This window comes from Heliangelus exortis, chromosome 4 (assembly GCF_036169615.1).
Source record: "Heliangelus exortis chromosome 4, bHelExo1.hap1, whole genome shotgun sequence".
Taxonomy (NCBI): Eukaryota; Metazoa; Chordata; class Aves; order Apodiformes; family Trochilidae; genus Heliangelus; species Heliangelus exortis.
The window spans coordinates 2,742,643-2,765,438 of record NC_092425.1 but is presented as its reverse complement, the minus strand read 5'-3'; the positions used below and the strand labels follow the sequence as shown (position 1 = coordinate 2,765,438).

Below are 22,796 nucleotides of genomic sequence, written 5' to 3'. Positions count from 1 at the left end.
AACTACAATATGTTGGAAGTGTTATTGCTGAAGTTTCCATGAACTTTTTCTGATTAACTCGGAGATTTCTGCATGTTTAGAAAATGTCATTATGTAGCTTTTGGAGACTAAGATTTAGTAAAAAGAAGACAGATGTAAAGCAAAGATAGATTACAAATATTTAGCATGTATCACTAGTTTCTTATTTTTTCTCTTAGTGCTGTGTAGAAAATTGTGTTTGGGGTATTTTTTTTTAAGACACAGGAAGCAAAAGTCCAAACTTCAATGTTTTTGCCTGACTGGTTCTATTTTCTGGCACCAAGCTATACTGCAGAAATCTTTGCTTTTTTTCTGACTCCTGCCCATCTTCTCTTTCCTTAAATCTTACTAAAGGGCACTTGCAAAGGGAAGATCACTTTTCCTCTAACTTCACATCACTGTCTAGGACCTTTCAAGCATAATAATTTATTTTTTTTTCCCAACAATGTGTGTTTAGAGTGGCAGGAGAAAAAGTAGAAGCTGCCTAAAAAGCTGTAACTCATTTTTTGTGTGGTTTCTCCTGATAGATGAAGATAGTGATTACCTAGCAGAAAGATCAATTGAGGAGGTTTATTACCTGTGGTGCTTGGCTGGAGGAGACTTGGAGAAAGAACTTGTCAACAAGGAAATCATTCGATCAAAGCCACCTGTCTGCACACTTCCCAAGTAAGGAAGGAGAAGCATTTTTAGGGAAAGGAGGATGGATGAGGAAGGGCAGTAATTCTGAGAGGACATTTTGGTTTGCTTTTTAGTTTCAAGACCTGTATATGTGAAAAATACTGAAAATAGCATTCTTGAACAGTAGGAAATGATGCCCCTTCTCATCTTGCCCAGTTTAAGGCATAATTTGAATGTCTTATTTCTGTCATCTACCTGTACTTCATATTGCTTTCTGAAATTGGAAGAAATGTAGGTGAAGTGCAAAACACTAAACTGTAAGTCCCTAAATTTATCCCACTTTACAAGAGCATTAAGTTTTAGTAAAAATGTCTCCCTCTGCAACAACAAAACCTTTTTAATTGTAATTTAATATCTTCTGTAGCAAATTCTCACACTGAATTCTCTTTCAGAGAGCAGAGTGCTGCATAGTCAACCCAGCTATCCAGCATATCAGCTGATTACTTATTTTTAAAATGTTTAGGCATATGAATTTTAGTCATTACAACTTTTATCTTACTGCTGCACTTGTTGCAGTTTTAAATAATATAGTCACGTTTTCCTACAATCTGATTTTAATAAGCATGACACATGGTGTCACTGTACAGCCAAAATGCAGTATATCAAGGCAAAAAAAAAGGTGGAAATAGATGCTAGCTATATTTTGATGGCAAAGTTAATGTGATATTTTGAGGGATTTCCTGTTTCTGTATACCCAGGTCCATGCATGTGCCTTTGAATTATAAGGGAAAAGAATTTTTTTGGTATAATGTATTGAAGATGAGCTGATAATTTAAAAAATGCAATCTACCTCAATTTTCTAAGTGATACTGAATGTTAGCTTAATTTCTGGAAGTAAATTTAATGCTACCTACATGAAAAATATCCCCAAATGAACAATTTACCTTTGCATATACCCTTTCTTAGGTGCATTTGTGTCCTTAGATGGACTACAATAGAAAAGGCCTGGGTCAGACTTCTGCATGCTTTTTGTCATGGTGGGAAATGGGTTTCATCTGAAAAATATATCTTATTTTTTATTTTCTCAATAAATGGCAGTCTTTGTCTGTGCCAGGTCAAGGAATAAAAGGGAATATTAATCCCATATCCTATTATTATTCTTTTTTGTGCAAACGAAAGTCATAGAAAACTTGAAATGTGCCTTTTTACAGCAGAAAAACATTTGAATAATTTAAGGGGACTGTACATTCCCTTGATAGCAGTTTCATGCTATGCAGAATCCATATGGTATACTTCTAAGAGTTTGTATTTTCTTGTAAAGAGAAAACTGGTTGTTTTTTTTTTTCTAACTCAAATCTTACCTTATAAAATGACCTGATTATTTTTTGTTTTGTCTTTTCCCTTTTGAAGTTTCTTATTAGAAGATGGGGAGAGCTTTGGGCAAGGACGAGATAGAAGTTCCCTCCTGGATGACACAACTGTGACTTTGTCTCTGTGTCAGCTCCGAAACGTAAGAACATTGTGCACTTGTTCTTAGCTCTTCATTGCAGAAACATTTGTGTAAAAGGAATATGGAACAACAGAAACAATTTATTGGCATCCAAGCTAGGTTCTGATTAATGCTATTAAACTGCTTTGTCTGCAGAAAGATAGTAAATTTGATTTAACTTTTGTCCTGCCATTTCCTACCTGTGTCCCTCCCTTCCCCTGTTTTTCTTACCTGCTTTGTTCTGTGGTACCTCATATTCTTCTCCACAGTTGCTAAATTAATTGGACAGTGAGTGTCTTCTTGCATTCCTTAATTCCTCTCTGTAGGTGGTTGATAATATTCAAAGAAAGATCAACTTCATTCAGTTGCAGCTCTTTAAAGGTTTTATAAGTTGGATTATAAGTTTCCAAAAGTTTATTACTAATCCTTGGAGTATATAGCTATTAAACAGCTGGTTCCCAAGGTAATTTCAAAGCATTTTTCCAAAATGCAGTAATGTTGTTTCTTTCATTTTCAATGGAAAAATCAACATATGGTAATTCATCATTTTTCCTGATGGAATGAATCAGATACAAGATTTCCTGAAATGTTTGAATTCTTCACATCTTTGTACACATAGAGCCTTACATGTTCATTTAGATTTAAATTAGAGATTTATGCTACACTTTAGTGAACAGTAGCTCATGCAATAGTAGCAAATTGCAATTCTGTCATAGTCTTTAGAAAAAAAACCTTTCCATGTGACTACAGGGGTTAATACAGAGAGGAAGGGGATTCTTTAAGTCTTGATCTCTGCCTCCATCAAATTAATTTTCAGGGCAATGTGGCAGATACTGTGTAAATATATTTCTTCAGTAGAACTTTGCCTTACTTCACAGAAATGCATGAAAACAGATGAAAGAACTGGGTTATTTTCTGCACTTGGTTGGTGGGGTTTGAGGGGTAGGGGATTTTAGGACTATGCAAGTTATTTAAACAGGTAACACACACTGCAGTTCCTACTGTTGTTCATGCAAAGGGGCAGCTTTTGAGGCTTTTAGAAAACTTTTTCACCTGTAATTTTAGATGTTGCTGCTTACTTCTATAAATGCAGCAGCAAAGAAATATATAGTGAAGTTTCATTTTGGGGAAAATACAAGCCTGTTACAGTGTTAGCTGAAATAAATTTTTTAACTTAGGCAATTCTTCAAACACCTTTCATATAGTAGTCTATGATGTTTATAATCAAAAGAGGATCAGCACTGAGTGAACTGGGAATGAACTCTTCTGTCAGTCCCAAGGGGAGCAGACTGTGTGCTGCATCCTTTTTAAGTTAGGAATTGAACTGCAAAACAGAGCACTGCTGGGAGGATGGTATTAAACATTAATCATGATGCACCAAAGACATCTGAAAACTTCAGGCAGAAGTCCAGGCCTGCTTGTCTGTCACCTTTCCAGAGAGTGTGTTTCTCTGCAGCTTTCATATGCTGCTACTAAAAGGAACTCAAATTTGCATAACTCTTGAACTGGTTAAAACAGAAAACCAAGTTGTGCAGTTACTTTGCAGATACTTGGACAGAACATCCATGTAGAAAAATGAGGGAAAGAAAAAGAATCATATGCTACTGTCAGTCCATCAATCCACAGCCCATAAAAGATATTTTTTGTGTAGAAAGAGGTTTATGAATGAGATGAAGTGTTGTCTTCAGACAGGAGAAATTCCATGAAATCAAAATGCCTGTACTAGCAGAAGTTTTTATCTTTAAAGGCTGTATGTTTCTTTGCTGCTGGAGGACTGAGCTAATGCGTAGGTCTCAAAACAAGTTACTAAATTTTGCAAATGACTGCTAATGAATAGGTTTTGTATTCCACTCAAATTCTGAGTAGCATTCTGAGAATTAATTATTTTTATTCTTCATTTCAGAGACTGAAAGACGTTGGTGGGGAAGCATTTTATCCATTGCTTGAAGATGAGTAAGTGTGTGTTTTAAGTTTGTACATAAGATTATGGAGGGAGCTGGCAGAGGAGCTCACCAGACCTCTGTCCATCATCTGCCAACAGTTGTGGTTAACAGGGGAGGTCCCAGATTCCTGGAGATTTGCCAGTGCCATCCACAGGAAGGGCTGGAAGAAGGATCTGGGGAACTCCAGGCCTATCAGCCTGACCTCAGTGCTCAGATGTATGGAGAGGCTCATCTTGAGTGCTATCACATGGGAATGCAGGACAGCCAGGGGATCAGGCCCAGCCAGCATGGGCTCAGGAAAGGCAGATCCTGCCCCAACAACCTGATCTCAATCTGTGACCAACCAGGTGACCCAGCCAGTGAACAAGGGGAAGGCTGTGGGTGTTGTCACCTGGACTTCAGTAAAGCCTTTGAGACTGTCTGCCCAGGGAGGTGGTGGAATCACCATCCCTGGAAGTGTTTAAAAACCAGGTAGATGAGGCACTTTGGGATGTGCTCTAGTGGGTGATACAGCTACTGATCCATGTGTTTTATTCAGGGGTGATTTTGACAGGTGGATGTGGTGATCTTGGAGTACTTTTCCAACTGTGGCAACTCTGTGATATATAAGGGAGTCAACTATATAAGTAATATATAAGTTTTGAGCTGTTTGTTTCTGACTCAGAAATGTATCACAAGATCTCAGCTTTTTCATAATGATTTGTATTACTTGCTGTTCACTACTTCTCTCTCTATTCTTTTTCCAGTCAGTCAACTTTACCTCATTCAAACAGCAGTAATGAACTCTCTGCAGCTGCTACTCTTCCTCTGATCATCCGGGAGAGGGACACAGAGTACCAGCTAAACAGAATTGTCCTGTTTGACAGGCTGTTGAAGGTATGGATTCTTTCTGATGCTGGCTAATTGGATTTGCCCTGTTAATTAGAGGATTTTTTAAAGGCTCGAGTAATTGAAAATGGAAGCACAGATACAAGAGACCACAGTGGGAAAGGCAGAAGAAAAGCCTGCCAAAGTATAAGAAGGTTGAAAATTGAAATATGAGAAATAAGTCTTTTCAGTAGTGGTGAATATAAAAGTAAACTTTAAAGTGTGCATATGAAAATACAGCTGCTGCTAATACCTTTTACTGAAAAATATATTTACATCTTTTATTTCATAATACACTAAGCTGTTATAAATATGCTTGTAACATTTCTGCATTTCCAAGCAGCAAAGTACTTGAAAACAATACCATTCTCCTTTCTGTGGATTTTATACTGAGGGGGAAAAATACCAGTCCCTGATTTACATATATGCAAAGAGATGGGATTCTTTCTGAGGAATCTTAGAGCTGATGCACATGAACAAGTGCAGTACTTAGGAAGGTATAAACTATAAATGTTTGATAAATCCGAGTTTATCATGTGAAAATATAAAGAAGAAAAAACTTAATAAAATTTTGAACTAGTAAAAAATATTTATCCTGTATATACCAAAGCACAGGAGTGCATTTATGAGAAGGAGTGGGCATTTTAACATCAAACACGAGGCTTCCATTCAGGTCTCCCAATCAGGAATGAAATCTACTTGTAAAACCTGCATTCACTGTTCAGGCTGACAGCATTTGTCCTATGAAGGACAGACTGTCCCAGGACTGGGATTTGAATTGCTTCAGGTGCACTGTAAGATTTTTTTTGTTGTTAATCTTTTCTCTTTGAAGGCTTACCCATATAAGAAAAACCAGATTTGGAAAGAAGCCAGGATTGACATCCCTCCTCTTCTGAGAGGCACAACCTGGGCTGCCCTATTGGGTGTTGAGGTAAGGGTGAAATGAGGAGGGCATTTGCAGAAGTTCCAGTACTGACTGGGGAATGAGTAGGATAGGAATGGAACTGACAGGGAAGTTGAGGTGGATTAGAAGATTTGGCAGACAGAGTTACTGGAATTTCAAAAAGACAAAACTGCCTTAGGAAGCCAGTCAGCTTCTGTTTCTCAGCATGTACATTGTAATATGCAATTATTTATGTCTTTTGTTATATCTAAGGGCTTTGTAAATTCAAGTGTTTTTCTTCTGCATTTAGGGTGCCATACAAGCAAAATATGATGCCATTGATAAAGACACACCGATTCCTACTGACAGACAAGTAAGAGTTGTGGTGTTACCAAATACTGTCACTTGGAGTAATGCAAAGATCTTTTCCACCAGCCACAGTCACTTGCCTGTTACAGCAGATGTGACAGATAATACTAAAAGTGTTCCCCCTGTCCTTTAACATTATTCATGCTGTAGCAGTGATCTTGCAAAACTGATAGGAACAAGTAATTTAACTGTTACTGATTTTGTTATCATGTGGAAAGTGAAATTCTCTTTTACTTCAGAGTCACTGTTTCTCTAGCAGCAACAAAGTGTAGTGAAATATACCAGTGCTATTTTGTTAAAAGCTCTGTTTTTATCAAATGCTCATTGTGCCTTTTGGACCTTGTACCAGGTAGTGCTGAGTACCCTGAGTAAGGTGAGCTGTGCTTCACAGGAATGGGTTCTTGAACAATGTGGTTGTCCAAAAAGCCAGACAAAAAAAGGCATCATCAGCAACAGCTGCTCATTTCAGATGGGTGAAGAAATATTTTCCATCAAATTGGGTGCAACATTCTGATGACTGATTTGGTTATTCTTTAGACAAAAGTCATATTACCACTTGAAATTAGTCTAAAATCTGGGCTGAAAAAAAGCCTGTAACTGTAATCTCCTTGCTGCCTATTTCAAGGGTCAGAACCCTCTTAAAAACACGAATCTGGTAAAAGTAAAATATTTTCAGTCTTTGTCAGGGCTGTTAGATTTCCCTGTACCCATTCAGTTCTGCTTTTGAGAGCACTGGAAGAACAGGTTGTGTTTGTGATGTGGTCTTACCTGTATTCCTACCTCTCCTGTAGTACTTATCACTTCTCCTGATTTCTCTTTCCATGCTTGGCTGTTGTGCAGATTGAGGTTGATATTCCTCGCTGCCATCAGTATGATGAATTGCTGTCATCACCAGAGGGTCATGCCAAGTTTAGACGTGTGCTGAAGGCCTGGGTTGTTTCCCATCCTGATTTGGTGTACTGGCAAGGTGAGATTAACTCGTTGGCAGTGTCAGATGATCAACTGAAAAGCTATGGCTGACCTAAAAATGCCTCTTACCTCTTCTCTCCCAACGTGACCTGCATTTTGAGTGCTTTCCTTTCTTTTTCAATAATGAATCTGTGCTTTATTGCAAATGTAAATACTAATAATTTATATTTTACTTGGAATGCAAAATTGCCTTACTCTTTCTTATATACTTAATCTAAGTTTCAGTCACTTTATAAAAAAAAAAAAGTTCAGGAGTCAGTTCTTATGACAGCAAATTGCATTTCTTGGAAGCCTTGACAGAGTAATCAACTCAACATTACAGTTCAGCATTTTCCAATCCTCTCTGTTTTCATGCACTGATTTCACTGTTGCTCTCAGCATTACATTGGAAGCCTGACATTGCAGAATTATACTCAGTATCAAGTATGCAAATACTCATGATAAATTAATGAATTTATCTTGTGCATTACAGTAAATGAGTTCTTTATGCCATTTCTTCATGGCTTTTCTCTCTTTAGGTCTGGACTCTCTTTGTGCACCATTTCTGTACTTGAATTTTAACAATGAAGGTGAGTAGCTTTTTCTGCTGGGGCTGAAGGGGCTGTCATCTCACTCTAGTCATATACTACAGAGGAGTTTTAAAGCTCTTGTTGCCACAGTTCAAAAGAAATGGCTGTTCTTTGAAAAATATATGTGGAGTACTGCTCTTCAAGCAGGCATTCAAACTCTGTGTTTATTCTGAAGTCCATCAACATGTCTTTCCAAGCATCAGCTCATTACTTTGTCACTGAGAAATAGGGAAATAATCTAGGAGCAGATCAGGTTTATATTGATTACTTTGTGACAGAAGACTTTTTTAGGACCTTTCAAAATTCTTTAATGAGGATTGTGGCCTTTTTTAACATGTTTTGCATTATTTTTTATGTATAGATTGATATAACTATTTATGCTTATTATCTGCTTAACAGTAAACTTTTTTTTAGCTGTACTTACGTTTCTACCTCAGTAGTTCCATCCATTTTTCTGCTTATTCTTTCAGCTCTGGCATATGCCTGCATGTCTGCTTTTATCCCCAAGTATTTGTATAACTTCTTTCTGAAGGATAATTCTCATGTTATTCAAGGTAAGTTTTAGAATTCTGAGAGAAGCAAAATTATTTCTGGTCATATAAATGCTCTTTTTCAAGTGGTTGTAGAATTGAAAACCAGTTAGAATCACACTGTAGAAATTACCTACTTATTTCTTTCAAGAGCTTTATATTAGATAAATATCACTAACTGTGCAAAAAAAATTGCAACAAAATAAGTGGGTAAAGATTCAAGCAGGAGAAAAAAACCCAACTGCACCCACAGAAGGATCCAGAACCACCAAACAAAAATTGTTCAATATCCAGAGCAAGAGTCAGCTGATCATGCAAAGTTGTAAAATGAGTTAGTGGTCTTTCTACTGTTAGATTGTAAAGACTCTTCAGATGATCCAAATCAAACTGACACAGGAGTTGTTTTGACAATGAGGGAAAATGAACTGTACAAACCAGGGAGTCTTTAGAAAATGGAAGTTACAGTGTTCAGAGAGCTAAGGATTTGAGGGGAATTTCTTAATGAACAGAAGATCATGTCATTCAGTACAGGAGAGGACCTGGAAAACCCTGAGGAATAAAGCTCCATAGTTCAGTCTCCAACAACTGTGTAGGCAACCCAAAGAAATTAAAACAATTGCTTGGAGGTAAATGTCTGTTCTACTTGAAAATTAGTTGTAAATTTTATGGTAATATGAAGGAGGAGTTGTGTGTACCTAGAAAGCCACATTGGCACAGTGGCCAATAAGATAACTTGGGAAGATAACTTGTGTGGTAGACAGTTTTTAAAAAAACAAAAGCAGCTGTTTGAAAAGCCATCAGCAATTTTAAGAAGCAGTTGATAATGAATGTTTTTAATTAGAAGCAGCTCTGAGTGTTTATTGAATACTGGGTTTCAGCATGGCTTGCTGTCCTTGTATTTCTTTTGAAGAAAAGCTTTTGTTAATAACTTAGAAACTCTGTCACTTTTTTGTCTTTCAAAAGTGAAAGAAAATTTGTAGCAAATCAACAAAAAATAATCAGACATAAAAGTAGTTACATATTGTACAGTAGGGAGAGAGCTAACATAAGGAGAGGACAAGGTTGGGAGAGGGGCTGGACAGAGAGAAATCTGTCAGTGTCTCTGTTGTTCTGTCTGTTTCTATTCTACTTAAAAGCAAGTGCTACTTAGACAAGTTAATGAAATTGTACCCATGAGCCTAATGTGTCAGGCTGAAGATGTAATAAATTTTATCCTTTATTGTAAGTATTTCTTATCTTCTTCTCCTTATCTGTGCCACAAAATACAAATTAAGAGGTTGCTGATCACAGTAATGGTAACACTAAAGCCCCCATTGCCTTAAAACTTCAATTTCCAAATTACAAAATTTAACTTTGTAGAAAATAAATTACACAGAGTATATATTAAAGAGTATAAACTTCATGTATCACTTAAACAGTTTGAGGCTTAAAAAACCTTGGAACAGTCTTGTTCTAATTTGCTTCCTCTGTGTTGAGTATAACTTTTTCACTTTACTTGTTGTTTTATTGTACATCTAAAAAATGTATTTTCAAATAGTGTTCTTTCTTCCTGTTGTGACCTAGCAGCCTGTGGTGACTTTTGTTTTTGACAATGATCTTGAATTTGCTTGTCATTTCAGAATACCTGACAGTGTTTTCTCAGATGATTGCATTCCATGATCCAGAGCTGAGTAACCACCTTAATGAAATTGGATTTATTCCAGATGTAAGTGCTAAGGATTCTTTTAAATATTGTTTAAAGGAAGTAAGAAATGAAAAACGGTGTCAGTAACAAAGATTCCACTAGAGACTGCTATAGGAGCAGATAACTGAAATAAGTGACATAAGTGAAACTTGCATATTAATGAACTTTTTGTAGTATGCTGATAAAATGGTAGTTTTGATTCTTGTTTTACATACTTCAGTCCTCCCTGTTGTTCTCTCAGCACTGGTGAATACAGTAAAAATACTGGTGGTCAGTTATTATAACTTACAGATTCATCTTAAAAGAGTGGATTAATATACAGAAATGCACACATTTGTGGTAAAGCTCCTTAGCTTTTGTGTTGTGCTTCTTACTGATCAGCACACATTAAATGTGAACCTTGTGTAACTGTCTAGAAGTTATTAGGTAATGCAGTAAATAATTACAAAACAGGTTATTTGAAAAACAAAACCCTTGCATTGAATACAAATGCTAGTGCTAAAATTAACAATAAACTCTGAAAATTTTCCTTTCTAATTTGTCGGGGGAGGGTTGTTGTTTTTTTTTTAAGTTATATAAATTTTTTTCTGCCTTTTAGATTAGTCACAGAGACCATTTTTGCACCTGTTACCAGCCAGCACAGAACCCATCACAGTGCAGGATATTCACTGTAGTAATGAGATCTGAACCAGTTTCGTGCTTGAGTACTAATCCTGTCAAAGTAAAGCCTGATAAATCTTTCCTCATGGAAAGACAGACTCCACTGCAGGGAAGATTGGGTTTCCTGGCACCTTCCCATGTGCCTGGGGTCACATAGCTCTCAGAATATTGAGCACTGCTAAAGCTTGAGTGGCTGTGAATGTTGTTAGGTTATGTGGTCCCTGCATTAAGTACATTGCTGTGGCTATGTGATTTACCTGTAAATTTAGGGATTTAGATGGAGAATCATGCAGTTCTTCTTCATGCTCTCTTTCCTGAAGTTAAGGACCTCTCCCACCCTGTATATGCTGCATAACACATGAAATTTTACTGAATTAATTATGATATCAACAGCAGACCATTTGGAACTATGAAAAAGAAAAAAAAAATGTATTGCACTACTAAAAGGATAACTGTAGCCATAAATTCTGCACTCACTTAGTGTGACTGTGCTGGAGTTGCTGTCACAGGTTGGTAGCTTGGTGTTGGTGATATGCAGGAGGTGGCACTAAAACTGAAAATTACAACATTGCTGACTTAAAGCTCACTCTAAAAATTGAAACATTTGTTTTAGAGGTCCTGATTTTACAGGGAATTATCCTCAGGTTGCTCCAGCAGTTCAAACGCTAATTTTATGAAGCATTAGGTTTGCTTCCCAGCAACGGAGAATTAAGTGTATACAAAAAATCACAGCCCCTTTATGTTTCAAGATGCAGTAATGAGGGGTTGAAAACCTCTCCCAGCAGCTGTGGGTCAGTAGAGGATGGCAAAGTGCTGTTCCAGCCGGTGGTTGCTAGAGGGCGGTCTTTACTCATAAGATCCTAAAAGTGCAGCCCTTTGCCTAGAATTTGGGAGTCTATTTATTTGAGGACTTCAAACCAGTGCAGTTTTTTTGTCTGTGTTTTTCAGTTTGGCTTGCGTGGTGGGATAGTACTGCCAGTGTTATGGGGTTTTTTTTCTTGCTTATTAATAGTAATCATAACCTCTTTGGGTTTACCAAGACCTCCTTTTCTGGGAATATTGTATTTATGAAAAGCAGAGGGAACAACCCCTTCCATAAAAACTTGCCTGAGACATTCCACTTAAGTAGTTTGACCTGCTTTTCATGTCAATGTTGATAGGTTTGGTGGGTATGGTTTAGAGCAAGGCTGTGCTTTGCCTTATGGTTACCTTTAATAATAATTTAATGCTTCATATTTTGTCTATTTTTGTATATATTCCTGTGTCGATGCATAAAATATAAAGGTGTTTTTGAAATCAGGAGAAGGTGTGGATCTGCTTTGGTGAAATATTTCAGTCAAATGTATGAGGAGGAGGAAATAATTTTTTTTTAAATATTAAGGGAGTAATGCAATTCAAAATGGCTTTGACCATAATCTGAATCTCCAAGCAAAGAGGACGTACCTCAAACTATTTAGAATGCTTCTTTTTCTGCAAAGCAAGCAGGTATTAGCTGATCACAACCACTGTCAGGGGGTATTCCAGGGAGCAGGGTGTGTTATTCCTCAGTGGAGAGCCATCTGTTGAAGGCACGACAAAGAGACACTCAGGGAAATAGCATGGAAGTATTTTAAGATGAAAATGGTGATAGGGATTGATTTGTTTTGTTTTCTGAACCCTTAAAATCAATCAGCATCTTGGAGGACAAGCTTTGTAAAAGCTTCCTGGATATTGAAAATGGTGAGCAGTCAGTTCATCACAGTGCTTGGAGTTTTATGGACACCATAGCTCAGTTACTATCAGCTGCTCAGGTGAAGAGGTAGGAGTAAAATTTAGAGAGGACTGTCCCAAGGAGCTTGTCCACTGCATGATTTAAGCAGTGCCATAACCCAGTTAGCAGTTTGGAGTAAGTAGTAATTTATTAACATCATATTGATTATGCTCTCTGCTTCTCATTTGTTTGCTTCCTAGGAAAGCTTACTAGGAGGACTGATTTGCACATTTTATGAGCTGAAAAGTAATATATTAAGCTTTCTGTCTAACTGTAAATCTTCAGAAGTGGAAAAGAGAGCACATGGTATATGCATCTGAGTAAAATTTAACTGTGGCCATCTCGCTCTTGCATTCCTAAATTGTGGGGACTTTCCCTGCAGTTCAGTGTTTCATAAAATAGATTTTGTTGCCTTCAATATGAGAAATAATTCAGTGAAAATTGAGAAATTTTACAGTGTCATAAGTGCTTGCTCTTCTAATGCATACTGAATTTTCTGTATGTGATAAGTATGAAAGTTTACAGAAACTAAAGGTTTTCTGTAGCCCTTGCAGCAGCACAAGTTCTAAGTCTCATGGGAGTATAAGTGCCTCAAATTCTTCAGGCAATGCCACAGTAGAACACCATAAATGTGTAAGGTGTGAATAAGTGACATTATATGTCACTTTTGAGCACAAAACTGATCTTACTGCCTGTCACTGAGAAGGAAACATTTTAATAAATACTAGCACAGCAGAAAAATGTAGGCATGGTTATTTTTCTGTTGGAAATTGTGACTCACACTTTTATTAATTATTTATATATATTTTATGTTATATATTAATTATTATTTTTATTAATTATTTACATAGAACCCGTTTTTTTTTCCCTAGTTAGAGATAAATTGATTAGAGTTGGTTTATGCTTTTTCAGGCATCCTTTGCTAATTTTCACTAGGCAGTGTGTGTGTGTACATATATATATACATATATATATGGTGGAACCGATGACCCTTTAGTAGAGCAGGTTTCTAAGTTCTTTGGGGGTTACATTTTTGCAAACAGAAGCCAACTGAAGGTGGTGGTTGTTTTTATTGGTTCTGTTGTTTTTAACATAGTGTCACAAACCAGGAATTTGAAAGAGATGATAATGGAGGCCTGGGGGAGGAAAAACCTTTTCTGAGGGGGTAAAAGCTGTGTGAGAGGTGGTTCTGCCATTATAGAGTTATTTCCCATTCTAAATACTTTCATGACAAGCTTTTAATGTGGCAGGCAATTAACAGGGACAACTTAAGCTCTTAATAATCATTTTTTTGTTCCCTTCCCTCCACCACCATCTTTTACAGCTTTATGCTATTCCTTGGTTTCTTACAATGTTTACACGTGAGTATGGATCTTTTTATTTCTTAAGCATAACATACTTTTTGCCCTAATTTGTAAATAATTAGCATTGTCTTAATTAAAAAAAAAAAAAAAAAAAAATTAAATTTGAACATACAGTCTTTTGAAGGTGTGCAAAGGAAGCTGTTACTTACTGGGAAAAAGATACAAGAACAACTTGAAAAAAAAAAAAAAAGGAACACAGAGTTTCATAATTTGGTGAGCTCCTAGAGAAAGAGGACAGCTAATAAAGCAAGTCTAGAAAGCAATTTGAAATCTGCTTTCCTCAAAGATCTCTGTGATTCTTTTAATTTTTTTTTATGTCACCATTGGCAGACTTGGAATTAAAATAAAAAGTGGCAGAGTGAAAAAGGATGATGGATTATTTCTCTGATGAAATATCAACTAAAATATTCTTGAGATTCTTGATTGCTTTTCCTAAAGATTTTGACTGGAAAGCACTGGTTTGTGCAGTTTCCATTCTTAAACTTTAATGAGAATCACCACCTCTGGAAAACAAAGAGATGGTTTCTTTGGCCATGAATTGTAGGAACTATTTGGTTTCAGGACAGCTTATTTTAGGATAGCCATCTTCAGCTTTGTATATAAAATACTGCTATTTTTAGCAGGCTTTCTCTTATCTTTCCTTTTCCCATTATTTTGTGGTCTATTCTGCTCATTTTCTTGTCTAATTTTAAGTAGTTGAGCTTAATAATTAACTCATTTATGTCTTCATACTGTTGGAAAAACTGATATGCATGCCCTAGTGCATAATTGCACTATATCAAAAGAAAAATAAATTAGCTAACTTTGTGTGTTTGAAATCTGCAAATCTGCACATTTCTGAGTATTTAATAATGAAAGAAGGCACTGATGTTTTCCAGGAGAGTCAAACCTGTTTCTAAACAGGCTGAATCCTTTTTGCTCCCAAATAAAAAAGAAATAGCCCTTAGCTGTAAGAAAAAAAAAAAAAAATACAGACAACTACTTAAGAGTGTGTCTATGTTTTTCTCAGCTAAAATGCTTACAGCTTTTTTGTCTTGTGCTTGTTCATCATGCAGATGTCTTCCCTTTGCACAAAATTTTTCACTTGTGGGATACATTACTGCTTGGAAATTCCTCCTTCCCATTCTGCATTGGAGTTGCAATACTTCAACAGCTGAGGGATCGTCTCCTGGCCAATGGATTCAATGAATGCATCCTCCTTTTTTCAGACCTGCCAGGTACAGAAAAACTGTTTCTTCCCTCTTTCTCTGCCTCCCCCAGTGTGTTGCTAGGAACATGTATGCCTGTGTATTAATACATCCAACAAATCTTACATGTGTTTTGAAATTATGGAAGATTCAGGCAAGCTCATTCTTGCAGTGTCTGGGTCTTAAATGCAGATTGATCACCTTAATAGAGTCTTTTTGTTACCAGCAGCAAGAATTGGGTGAGCTGGTTACTATTTCCAGGTGAAAATTGAAATACTTTCTTGTGAAACTGGAAGGCTCCTGCACCCAGAACATGCTTATGTTCCTTTATTACTGGTTTATGGCCTTTCACCTCTGTTTTTTCTGGAAGCAGGAATCATGAGATGGAACTGACTGACCTATTCAGCTTCCCAGAGGTTTTCTGGCCTATTGATGTGGCTGTGTGGTGAAAGCTGATGATGCCTGGCAGGACAGCAATAAAGTGTTTGTGATGGAGGGATCAAACCAAGCCCGTACTTCTGGGCTGTTTCCAAAATACAGCAGCAGTTTATCTTGGCCAAATTTCTTAACTGGTGTCCTGTTACCCAAGGAAAGGGCTCTGGAATTGATTAACTGCACACAAAGACTTGGCCTGTGTAGATCTCTGTTAAGAAAGAACCATTCCTCTTATGTTTTTCTCCATGTGCTATGAGCATCATAAGCCCATCTGGTGTAAAAATAAAAAATTCTGTGTGCTTTTGTCACAGGTGTATTGCCCCTATACTGATGCTTGCTTTCTAACATCTGTTTCAAGTGTAGTCTACTCCTTTCCTCTATTTATAATAATAAACACACACACACACACTATATATATATGTATATATATATATATATATATTGCTTAAAAAGCAGCTATGTCAGGCTAAGCCATCCTTTTCAGCTTGAGGCTCTCAACAGAGGAAGGCAGCAGCATGGTAAGGAGAGATAATTTAGCATGAGCAAAGCAAAATCAGTAGCATTTTAGAGCAACCAAGGAGTTTAGTTCACAAAAGCTGCAAAGCATGTTGGTAGGCTTAATAATAGGTTGAGGCTATGGCAAAACCAGGATATTGCTACTAGATCCCTTTTGTTTGCTTCCCCACACCTGCCCTCCACCTCCCCATCTTCTTCCATTCCCATATTATTTGCATATTTAGAAATCTCAGGCAAAGTCTTTTGATGTCAAGGAATAGAGTAATTACCTGGTGCTGTAGAGTTGTTTCCTGTAAGGCTTGATTACTGCTTGGCTGTGAAAGACTTCAGCTCAGTTGATCCAGAACTCCTAAAACCAGTATTTTAAAATAAAACTTGTGATTTTCTTGTTTCTAGGTACTTGGCTGCCAGCTTTGGCATTTTGAAATGCAGGTGCTCAGCAATTCTTAATAACCAAACTGGTTGAAAATGTCGTTTGGGATCTATTTTTATATTATTTATACTATGCTTAAAGCTAGGTTTCCATTTTTTCAGCAGACACTTCACAGTTAATGACACCCTGTTATGTTAGCATGTTTTCACTAGAAATTCCCCAGCAAAATAACTCCTATGAATAAAAACAGAAGGCACTTGCTTTTTAAACTACAAAACACTGCAGCATTGGAACCCTGGAGAGCAGAGAGATGTTCCATGAGTGAGCAGGCTTTCCCTGTCCTTTCTCAGTGTTTCTGTCTACTTCTTGCTAACACCTTCAGATTTACTCAGAGCCTGCTCTTAGAGGGATGTTCTAAGTTGTTTGCACATGTTAAGTAGTCTGGCATCCTGCTGAGGTGCTCCCTTGTTTGTTTGTCCTTAGTCCTGCTCAAAAATCTAGGCACTGACTCAATACATTTACCCTTCTGACATACTAACAGAATTTTTGTCCTAATGTGTGAGCTTTTAGGGTTTCTGGCTCGTAACAGAGTTGCTTGGGAACAGGAAGAGTATAAGGAGGATTAATGCTGCCTGAATGCAAAGTCCCAGTGCAGTAACAAAAGATGGACATTTAATCAGAGACTGACTCATTTGTCATATATTTGAAAGGCCGTGGGAAGGAAGGGATTGAAGTAGCACAGCAGACCCTCACTTATTGCCCAAAAGGAGGAGAAAAGATCTTATCCAGCAAGGAGCAAAGGATCACGTTGCGTTTTAGTTATTGACGAGAAGTAATTTTTTTTTTTTTCCTTAACCTAAAATTTCCAACAAAGGCTTGAAGGTCACCCAACTGTGAAACTTGCTCATGTCATTTGGCTAATAAATATCCCATAACTGTTTACAGCAGTTTAATGTTGTCTTAAGCTCCAATATCCCCAAACTAATAGATTTAAAAAAAATAATGAGTTAATTCTTTCACTACCAATAGTCGTCTCCCTTGTGGGTGGTTAATGTTGATTATTCCCATATATATGCATACATGTGCCTATGTGGATACATACATGCATGTTATTATTTGTGGAAACCACAGTCTCCTTGTTATGTTTTTATTTTGCATTGCTTAGAAGCAAATCAGTTCATCAGTCGACTGTAAATTGGTGTTAGGCTTTTGATGGCCTCCTTCCCAAACCATTTAAAAGTCCCTTTTTGTTCCCTGGCAGTTCATTTTCAGGCATGGCTGCTGAAATGCTGCTTAAAAGAAATGAGAAACCAAACTACCAAGAAAAACAGAACAACAGACTTCTAAATTTTTTTACTTCTATGCCCTTGTGTGAGAAGTGGTTATTGTTTTTAGGGAAACCCATTGCTGCATTTTCCAATTCTCTAAATGGATTCTTTTTGGAATTACAGAGCTTGTTTCTAGGAAAAATATTTTGACAGTCTGCTTCAATGCTTAACTCTGTCAGTCTCAATTTCTGCTTTCAGCTTTTTCATAACTTTGTACTGCACATTGCTTTTCCATCCCCCAGTTCTGTTTTCAATTTTAGATATATGTAGGCTGTTATTGCCCTCTCACAGCTGAATGTTTCTCATGCTATTAATTATTGTTTTTCAGATTTTTTATTTTTTTTTTTTTTTACTGGCAAAATTCTGCTTTCATCTCAGTTATTACAGAACTCTGCTGCTTACATTTCCTTAGCTAAGAACCTCAGGAGACAGGCCTATAACTCACAGTTACTGTAGTCTCATTACAGAGAAAACCCAAACCCAATGAATGTACTGCAGTCTTTAACTGAAATTCTCAAATATCTGTAAATAAAAAGAGTCTTCAGAAATGTAGAGCAAGTGTGACTGTAATGATCATGCTTCAGAGTGCATTCTGAGCTCTAGGAATAGTACCCAGTGAAAGGCATCTTCTGTCTTTACCTGAATTTAGAAATTGTGTAAAATTCTCCAAAATTGATTTGCCCTGGGAATTATACCTTCCATTGCAGTGTATTAAAACTGAAAATTCTCATATGTTTTCATTATGAAATGAGAAATTATTAGTTACTGCTGAGACACCACTTTGTCCCTTTGTCTCTGGAAAGTATAATCCCAAGAACTTGATAAGCTTAAGGAAACTGTGCTTTATTTACACATTCACAGAAAGGTTCTAGAGCTAGGATTAAAACTAGGTAAACCACAGCTTTACTCCCAGTTTTGTCAGAATTTCAGAAGGAAGACAGCACATTAACATGCTGTCTTCAGAGATATTAGAACATATGCTGCAGGTTGTATCCTACCTGAATACAGACAGCTTTTTGAATGGGAGATTAATAAGATCACATCATTCATTCAGATTTTGAACAAAGTAAATAATCTTATCCAACTGGAAAATTCTGCCTCAAGCTTCAATTTCAGCTTCTTTCACTCACCACCCTGCTAATAACTGAGGTTTCTGGAATAACTCCCTGGCAGGTGGCAATGCATCAAGTCTATTGATGGCAATGAATGAGTGATGGCAATGTATCAAAAACCTGATTGAGATCTATAGGTAAAGCTTGGCTGCAGTGCCCCTGCTTTCCTTGTAGAAGTTGATGCTTCAAATCTTCAAAACTGTGAGTGTTATTATCTGACATTCTTACAACAGACACAGGAAAGAAGTGCTAATAGACTGATGCTCTAGGCTGGGTTTGTTGTAAAATGGAAGCTAGAAAATTTTTCTAATCATGAGACTGCAGACAGGAGATGCAAAAATAGCCAGGCTTTTGACAGGAAAGTGAATAGTTTTTATGTTACATCTCCTTAGGAGAGATACACACAGGTTGCTTTGTGTTGCAAAAATGATACTTAGAAGAGGTTGACTTTTTTCTTCTTTTGCATATGTTTTTCATTGTGCTTTGGAAGGTTTATTTGACTGTAGCTTGTTTTAGGTGTTTCCCCTTTGCCTGCTTTCTTCCTGAGTAATATTTTGTCAGACACAGAGCTTCACTCTTTACACAGAACATTTCACTGGGAATGTCAGGTTGGGTTTTGGACTGTAGTTACTTAACAAAAAAACCCCAAAACCATGTAACAAATCCAAATTTGTGTTTGCCATCAAGCACAAATTATTGCTGAGAACTCCTGTTTTCAACCAAACAGAAGGCACATGGCTTTACCACACATTTTGAGAGCAGTTTGGCTTCTTAGCAGTATTTAACTGACAAATAAGATACTGGGTTGGAATCTACGTGCCCTTTAAGTGGGAGAGAGAAAAACAGAGGTATAGATGGATATATATTTAGCAGTTTCGTAGCTAGGCTTATTTCCTTTACTGGTTTTTCATGCCTGCATTTCTTGTTGGGTTTTTTTTTCCTTTAAATCCCTTATCAGAAATTGATATTGAGCGTTGTGTCCGTGAGTCCATCAACCTGTTCCGCTGGACCCCAAAGAGTGCCACGTACAGGCAATATGCTCAGCCCCCAAAGCAAGCCCCTGAGAGCAATGGCACCAGGACTTCCATCTCCTGCTTTTCAGCAGACTATCAGGAAGCACCTCAAAGTGACCTGGTAAGTAAGCTGGGAATTATAAAAGGGGGAAAATTGGTCAGGTTGCATCCTGCCCCAGCGTTTTGGTTTTGTCTTCGTTTTTTTTTTTTCCTTTCAAATTCAAACAGGAAGAAAATGCCCACAAAACTTCAGTTTATTGTGTTGCTTCCAAGCCCAGGGTTTTGACCCATTGATCATTTGGTTCTCAGCTTGTGCACAGTATTAGACCCTCTGTAGTATTATTAATCTTGAACCCAATGCAATGAATGAGAATTAACTGAAAAGTTAATAGATTTTGTGTTTGTTTTTTTCTTTCTTGCACTTCTTTGAACTTCAGCTTCTTTGATGTACATGCCAATAGAATTATTTCTTCTTGTGCCATATTTCTGCCCCTCCCAACTCCTGCTCCAGTTCTGTGGTATTTTTAACCACAACAGACCAATGTCCACAACTCACCTGCAGAACTACAGACTTTATCTTAGCAGAAAAATAGTAAAAAAGACCAGTTTGCCTGTGAGAAAGAGAACTGGAAAGTGATGCACACAGCTCTGGCTTTTTCCATCTTGACATGTCAGGTTAAAAGTACAGCTTAAGCTGTTTTGAGAGGTAGTATCTGAGCTATGCCTGTGTTTGTCTTGGCAAAGAATAGCCAGTGGCTAAGAGTTTATCTGAATTAAATAGATACTCTAGCAAAACTATTTTTCCATTCTCCAGTAAAATCAGATTGTTGTTCCTCTTTACAAATACACCATCTGAGGAATGGTGATTTGAAACAATTCCTTTCTTTCCTTTCAGCTGGGTAAAGCCAGTCAGTATCTTAAAAATTAATCTGTTGTGGTTTCTGTCCTCCAATATCCTGCAACATTCTCTGATAATCAGTATTCATTCATCAGTACACAACAACAATGAGGGAAGAATGTATAGACTTTCCATATCTATTTGGTCAAAAGCATTATGGTTTAGTCTTTTCATCTGTTTTTCCTCACTACTAAGAAAATAAGAAGTGTATTGTCACTCAGGTGTATCTTACCTTTTAAGTAGTCCTTAAATCTGATACTCACCCATTTCTTGTCTTTATTTAAGGTCTGGTTTTATTTCTGTTGTATTGTCTGGAAATATGTTGTATTGCTGTATTTTCACAAGTGCAGGATTCTGAGCACTAGCCATGCAAATGCAGAACAAAAGGAAGCTCCAGTGGGCTTACAGGATTTAGGAAATAACAGGGGGATGTAGAAAGGCAATTGGGAAGAAAAATGAAATGACAGGACAAGACTGGTGGTTGTCAGACAGGAACTGTAACCAAGACAGCTGCTGCTGTGCTGTTCTAGGGAGATGCAGAGAGACTTCCTGAATGAGCTGTGGGCTGCACATTCATGGAATAACTTAAATAGGTACAAATTCCTGCAAAAAACCAGGCCCAACAATCAATGAATGAATGAATTCAGATGGGGTTGCCCATGGCTTTGTTAGATCAAGTCATGAAAACTTCCAAGGCAAGAGATGATGCAATCTCTCTTGGCAGTCTGATGTGATGCCTGACTGTGCTAACAGTGAAAATGTTTGTGTGTTCCTAATGTTATCATGCCAAGAGACTAAAAACACAATCTCCTCAGTCCTAAGGATGTGCTTGTGCCTTTCTGTGTCCAAGCAAGAGTGAGGGGACTTGGAAATAGTGACAGGGCAGGCAGAAAGCAGCACTGCTCTACTGAACCAATAAATAGAACAAAGATTTATATTTACAGCAGAGATAAAAATCCATTATTTTGGGTCAAACAAAACTTCTTTGTGTTCTTCCATTTCCTGAGAAATTTTGTGGCTGTTTTTTTACTGGTAGTAATTTTATTTTCATACCAGAAGTTATATTGGTTTATAATGCCAGTAACTAAACTCATCCACCCCACAATTTCCAAGAAAGTAAGCCAGTGTTTTTGATATGTTATAGAGATATCTAACTTCTGTTGACTTCTCTTTCATTTCTACTTCTTTTTGCTTAACAGCAAAGCCTTTTTTTCATTTGCTGTAGTGTAATGGGTGGTTTAACTTCTTTTGAAGTAGAAGCATATTGGATCTGTGGCTACTGCTGTAGGGTTTTTTAGCTCGTCCTATGAAGCAGTGGTATGTGATTCACACAAATATTTGAAGATATTCAGGCTTTTTCTGTAGCAGAGAGGAAACTCATCTTATGGAATGACAATTAAGCCAATTCATATGTTAAACTCTAGTATACAAATGTGTTTCCTCTCATGTTCTTATTTTTGTGCGTCAGATTTTGAGGGAGATATCTGCAAGTCAAGAATGTTGTGGTTCTGTCAAAAGCCATAGTTCAAACTTCAAAAATCCTGTGTAACCTGAGCCTTTTATGAGGCACCTCTCACTTGTGACCTGTTCTGCACTTCTGGATATTTGTCTTTATAACCTGACACATCTCAGGGGGTTGAGCAACATTGCTCAAAAAATCTGAAATTATTGGTGAAATAAGCTGTTTACACCCAAAGGTGATTGGGGATTTTTGTTTCTTTTTTTAACCTTAATCCTGGAGCTGTCTCTCTCTTTCTTCAGCTATGTCCTCTAGTGGTGTTTGCTGCCATGCAGAAACATTTTTTCTACATGAAAGCAGAGGAATCTGAGTTCAGTCTTCAGTACACACAGTTGCTTTCTCTGGATTTTTAAACCATGCTGCTCTGTATAGCTCTTTAAAAAATATTTTTTTCTGTTTCCACACCTCTTTAGTTGCTTGTTGTTTAGACAAGCACTTTGCACTACATTTGTATCTCCAGTTTATTTGTGGATCACCTCTGTGTCTGAGTGTGGATAGAGTAGGAAACAATCCCTTTGTAAACAAAGCCATGGGTTTGCTTCTGAAGGTAATTTGGGAGCTCTTGAAACATTAAATGTTTATTTATAAATTAGTATTTCTTTAATTCTAAATGCCAGCTGTCTCCTGTTCCTATGTTTTTGTTTTTCTTCTAAACTGCTTCAGTTTGCCTAAGTGTTTTTTATTTATATTTATTACTTAAAT

The 22,796-nt window shown here is 37.1% G+C and overlaps 1 protein-coding gene and 1 long non-coding RNA gene across 5 annotated transcripts in view; one reads left to right on the top strand and one right to left on the bottom strand.

Annotated features, from left to right (window-relative positions):
- Positions 1-22,796, top strand: part of TBCK (TBC1 domain containing kinase) — a 58,927-nt gene that overhangs the window by 25,805 nt on the left and 10,326 nt on the right. For all 4 annotated transcript variants that reach the window (XM_071742615.1, XM_071742616.1, XM_071742618.1 and 1 more), the window contains 13 exons: positions 546-684; positions 2,047-2,146; positions 4,029-4,078; positions 4,815-4,944; positions 5,768-5,866; positions 6,129-6,191; positions 7,028-7,154; positions 7,675-7,725; positions 8,196-8,279; positions 9,875-9,960; positions 13,674-13,710; positions 14,769-14,930; positions 19,623-19,798. In XM_071742615.1, coding sequence (XP_071598716.1) covers positions 546-684; positions 2,047-2,146; positions 4,029-4,078; positions 4,815-4,944; positions 5,768-5,866; positions 6,129-6,191; positions 7,028-7,154; positions 7,675-7,725; positions 8,196-8,279; positions 9,875-9,960; positions 13,674-13,710; positions 14,769-14,930; positions 19,623-19,798 — 1,304 coding nt within the window. The remainder of the gene's footprint in view (positions 1-545; positions 685-2,046; positions 2,147-4,028; positions 4,079-4,814; positions 4,945-5,767; positions 5,867-6,128; positions 6,192-7,027; positions 7,155-7,674; positions 7,726-8,195; positions 8,280-9,874; positions 9,961-13,673; positions 13,711-14,768; positions 14,931-19,622; positions 19,799-22,796) is intronic.
- Positions 1-22,796, bottom strand: part of LOC139795696 (uncharacterized) — a 40,378-nt gene that overhangs the window by 14,933 nt on the left and 2,649 nt on the right. The window contains exons 3-6 of the long non-coding RNA XR_011725652.1: positions 16,121-16,200; positions 14,736-14,923; positions 12,043-12,158; positions 10,857-10,946 (exon numbers count right to left, since the gene is read on the bottom strand). This is a non-coding gene — a long non-coding RNA (uncharacterized lncRNA). The remainder of the gene's footprint in view (positions 1-10,856; positions 10,947-12,042; positions 12,159-14,735; positions 14,924-16,120; positions 16,201-22,796) is intronic.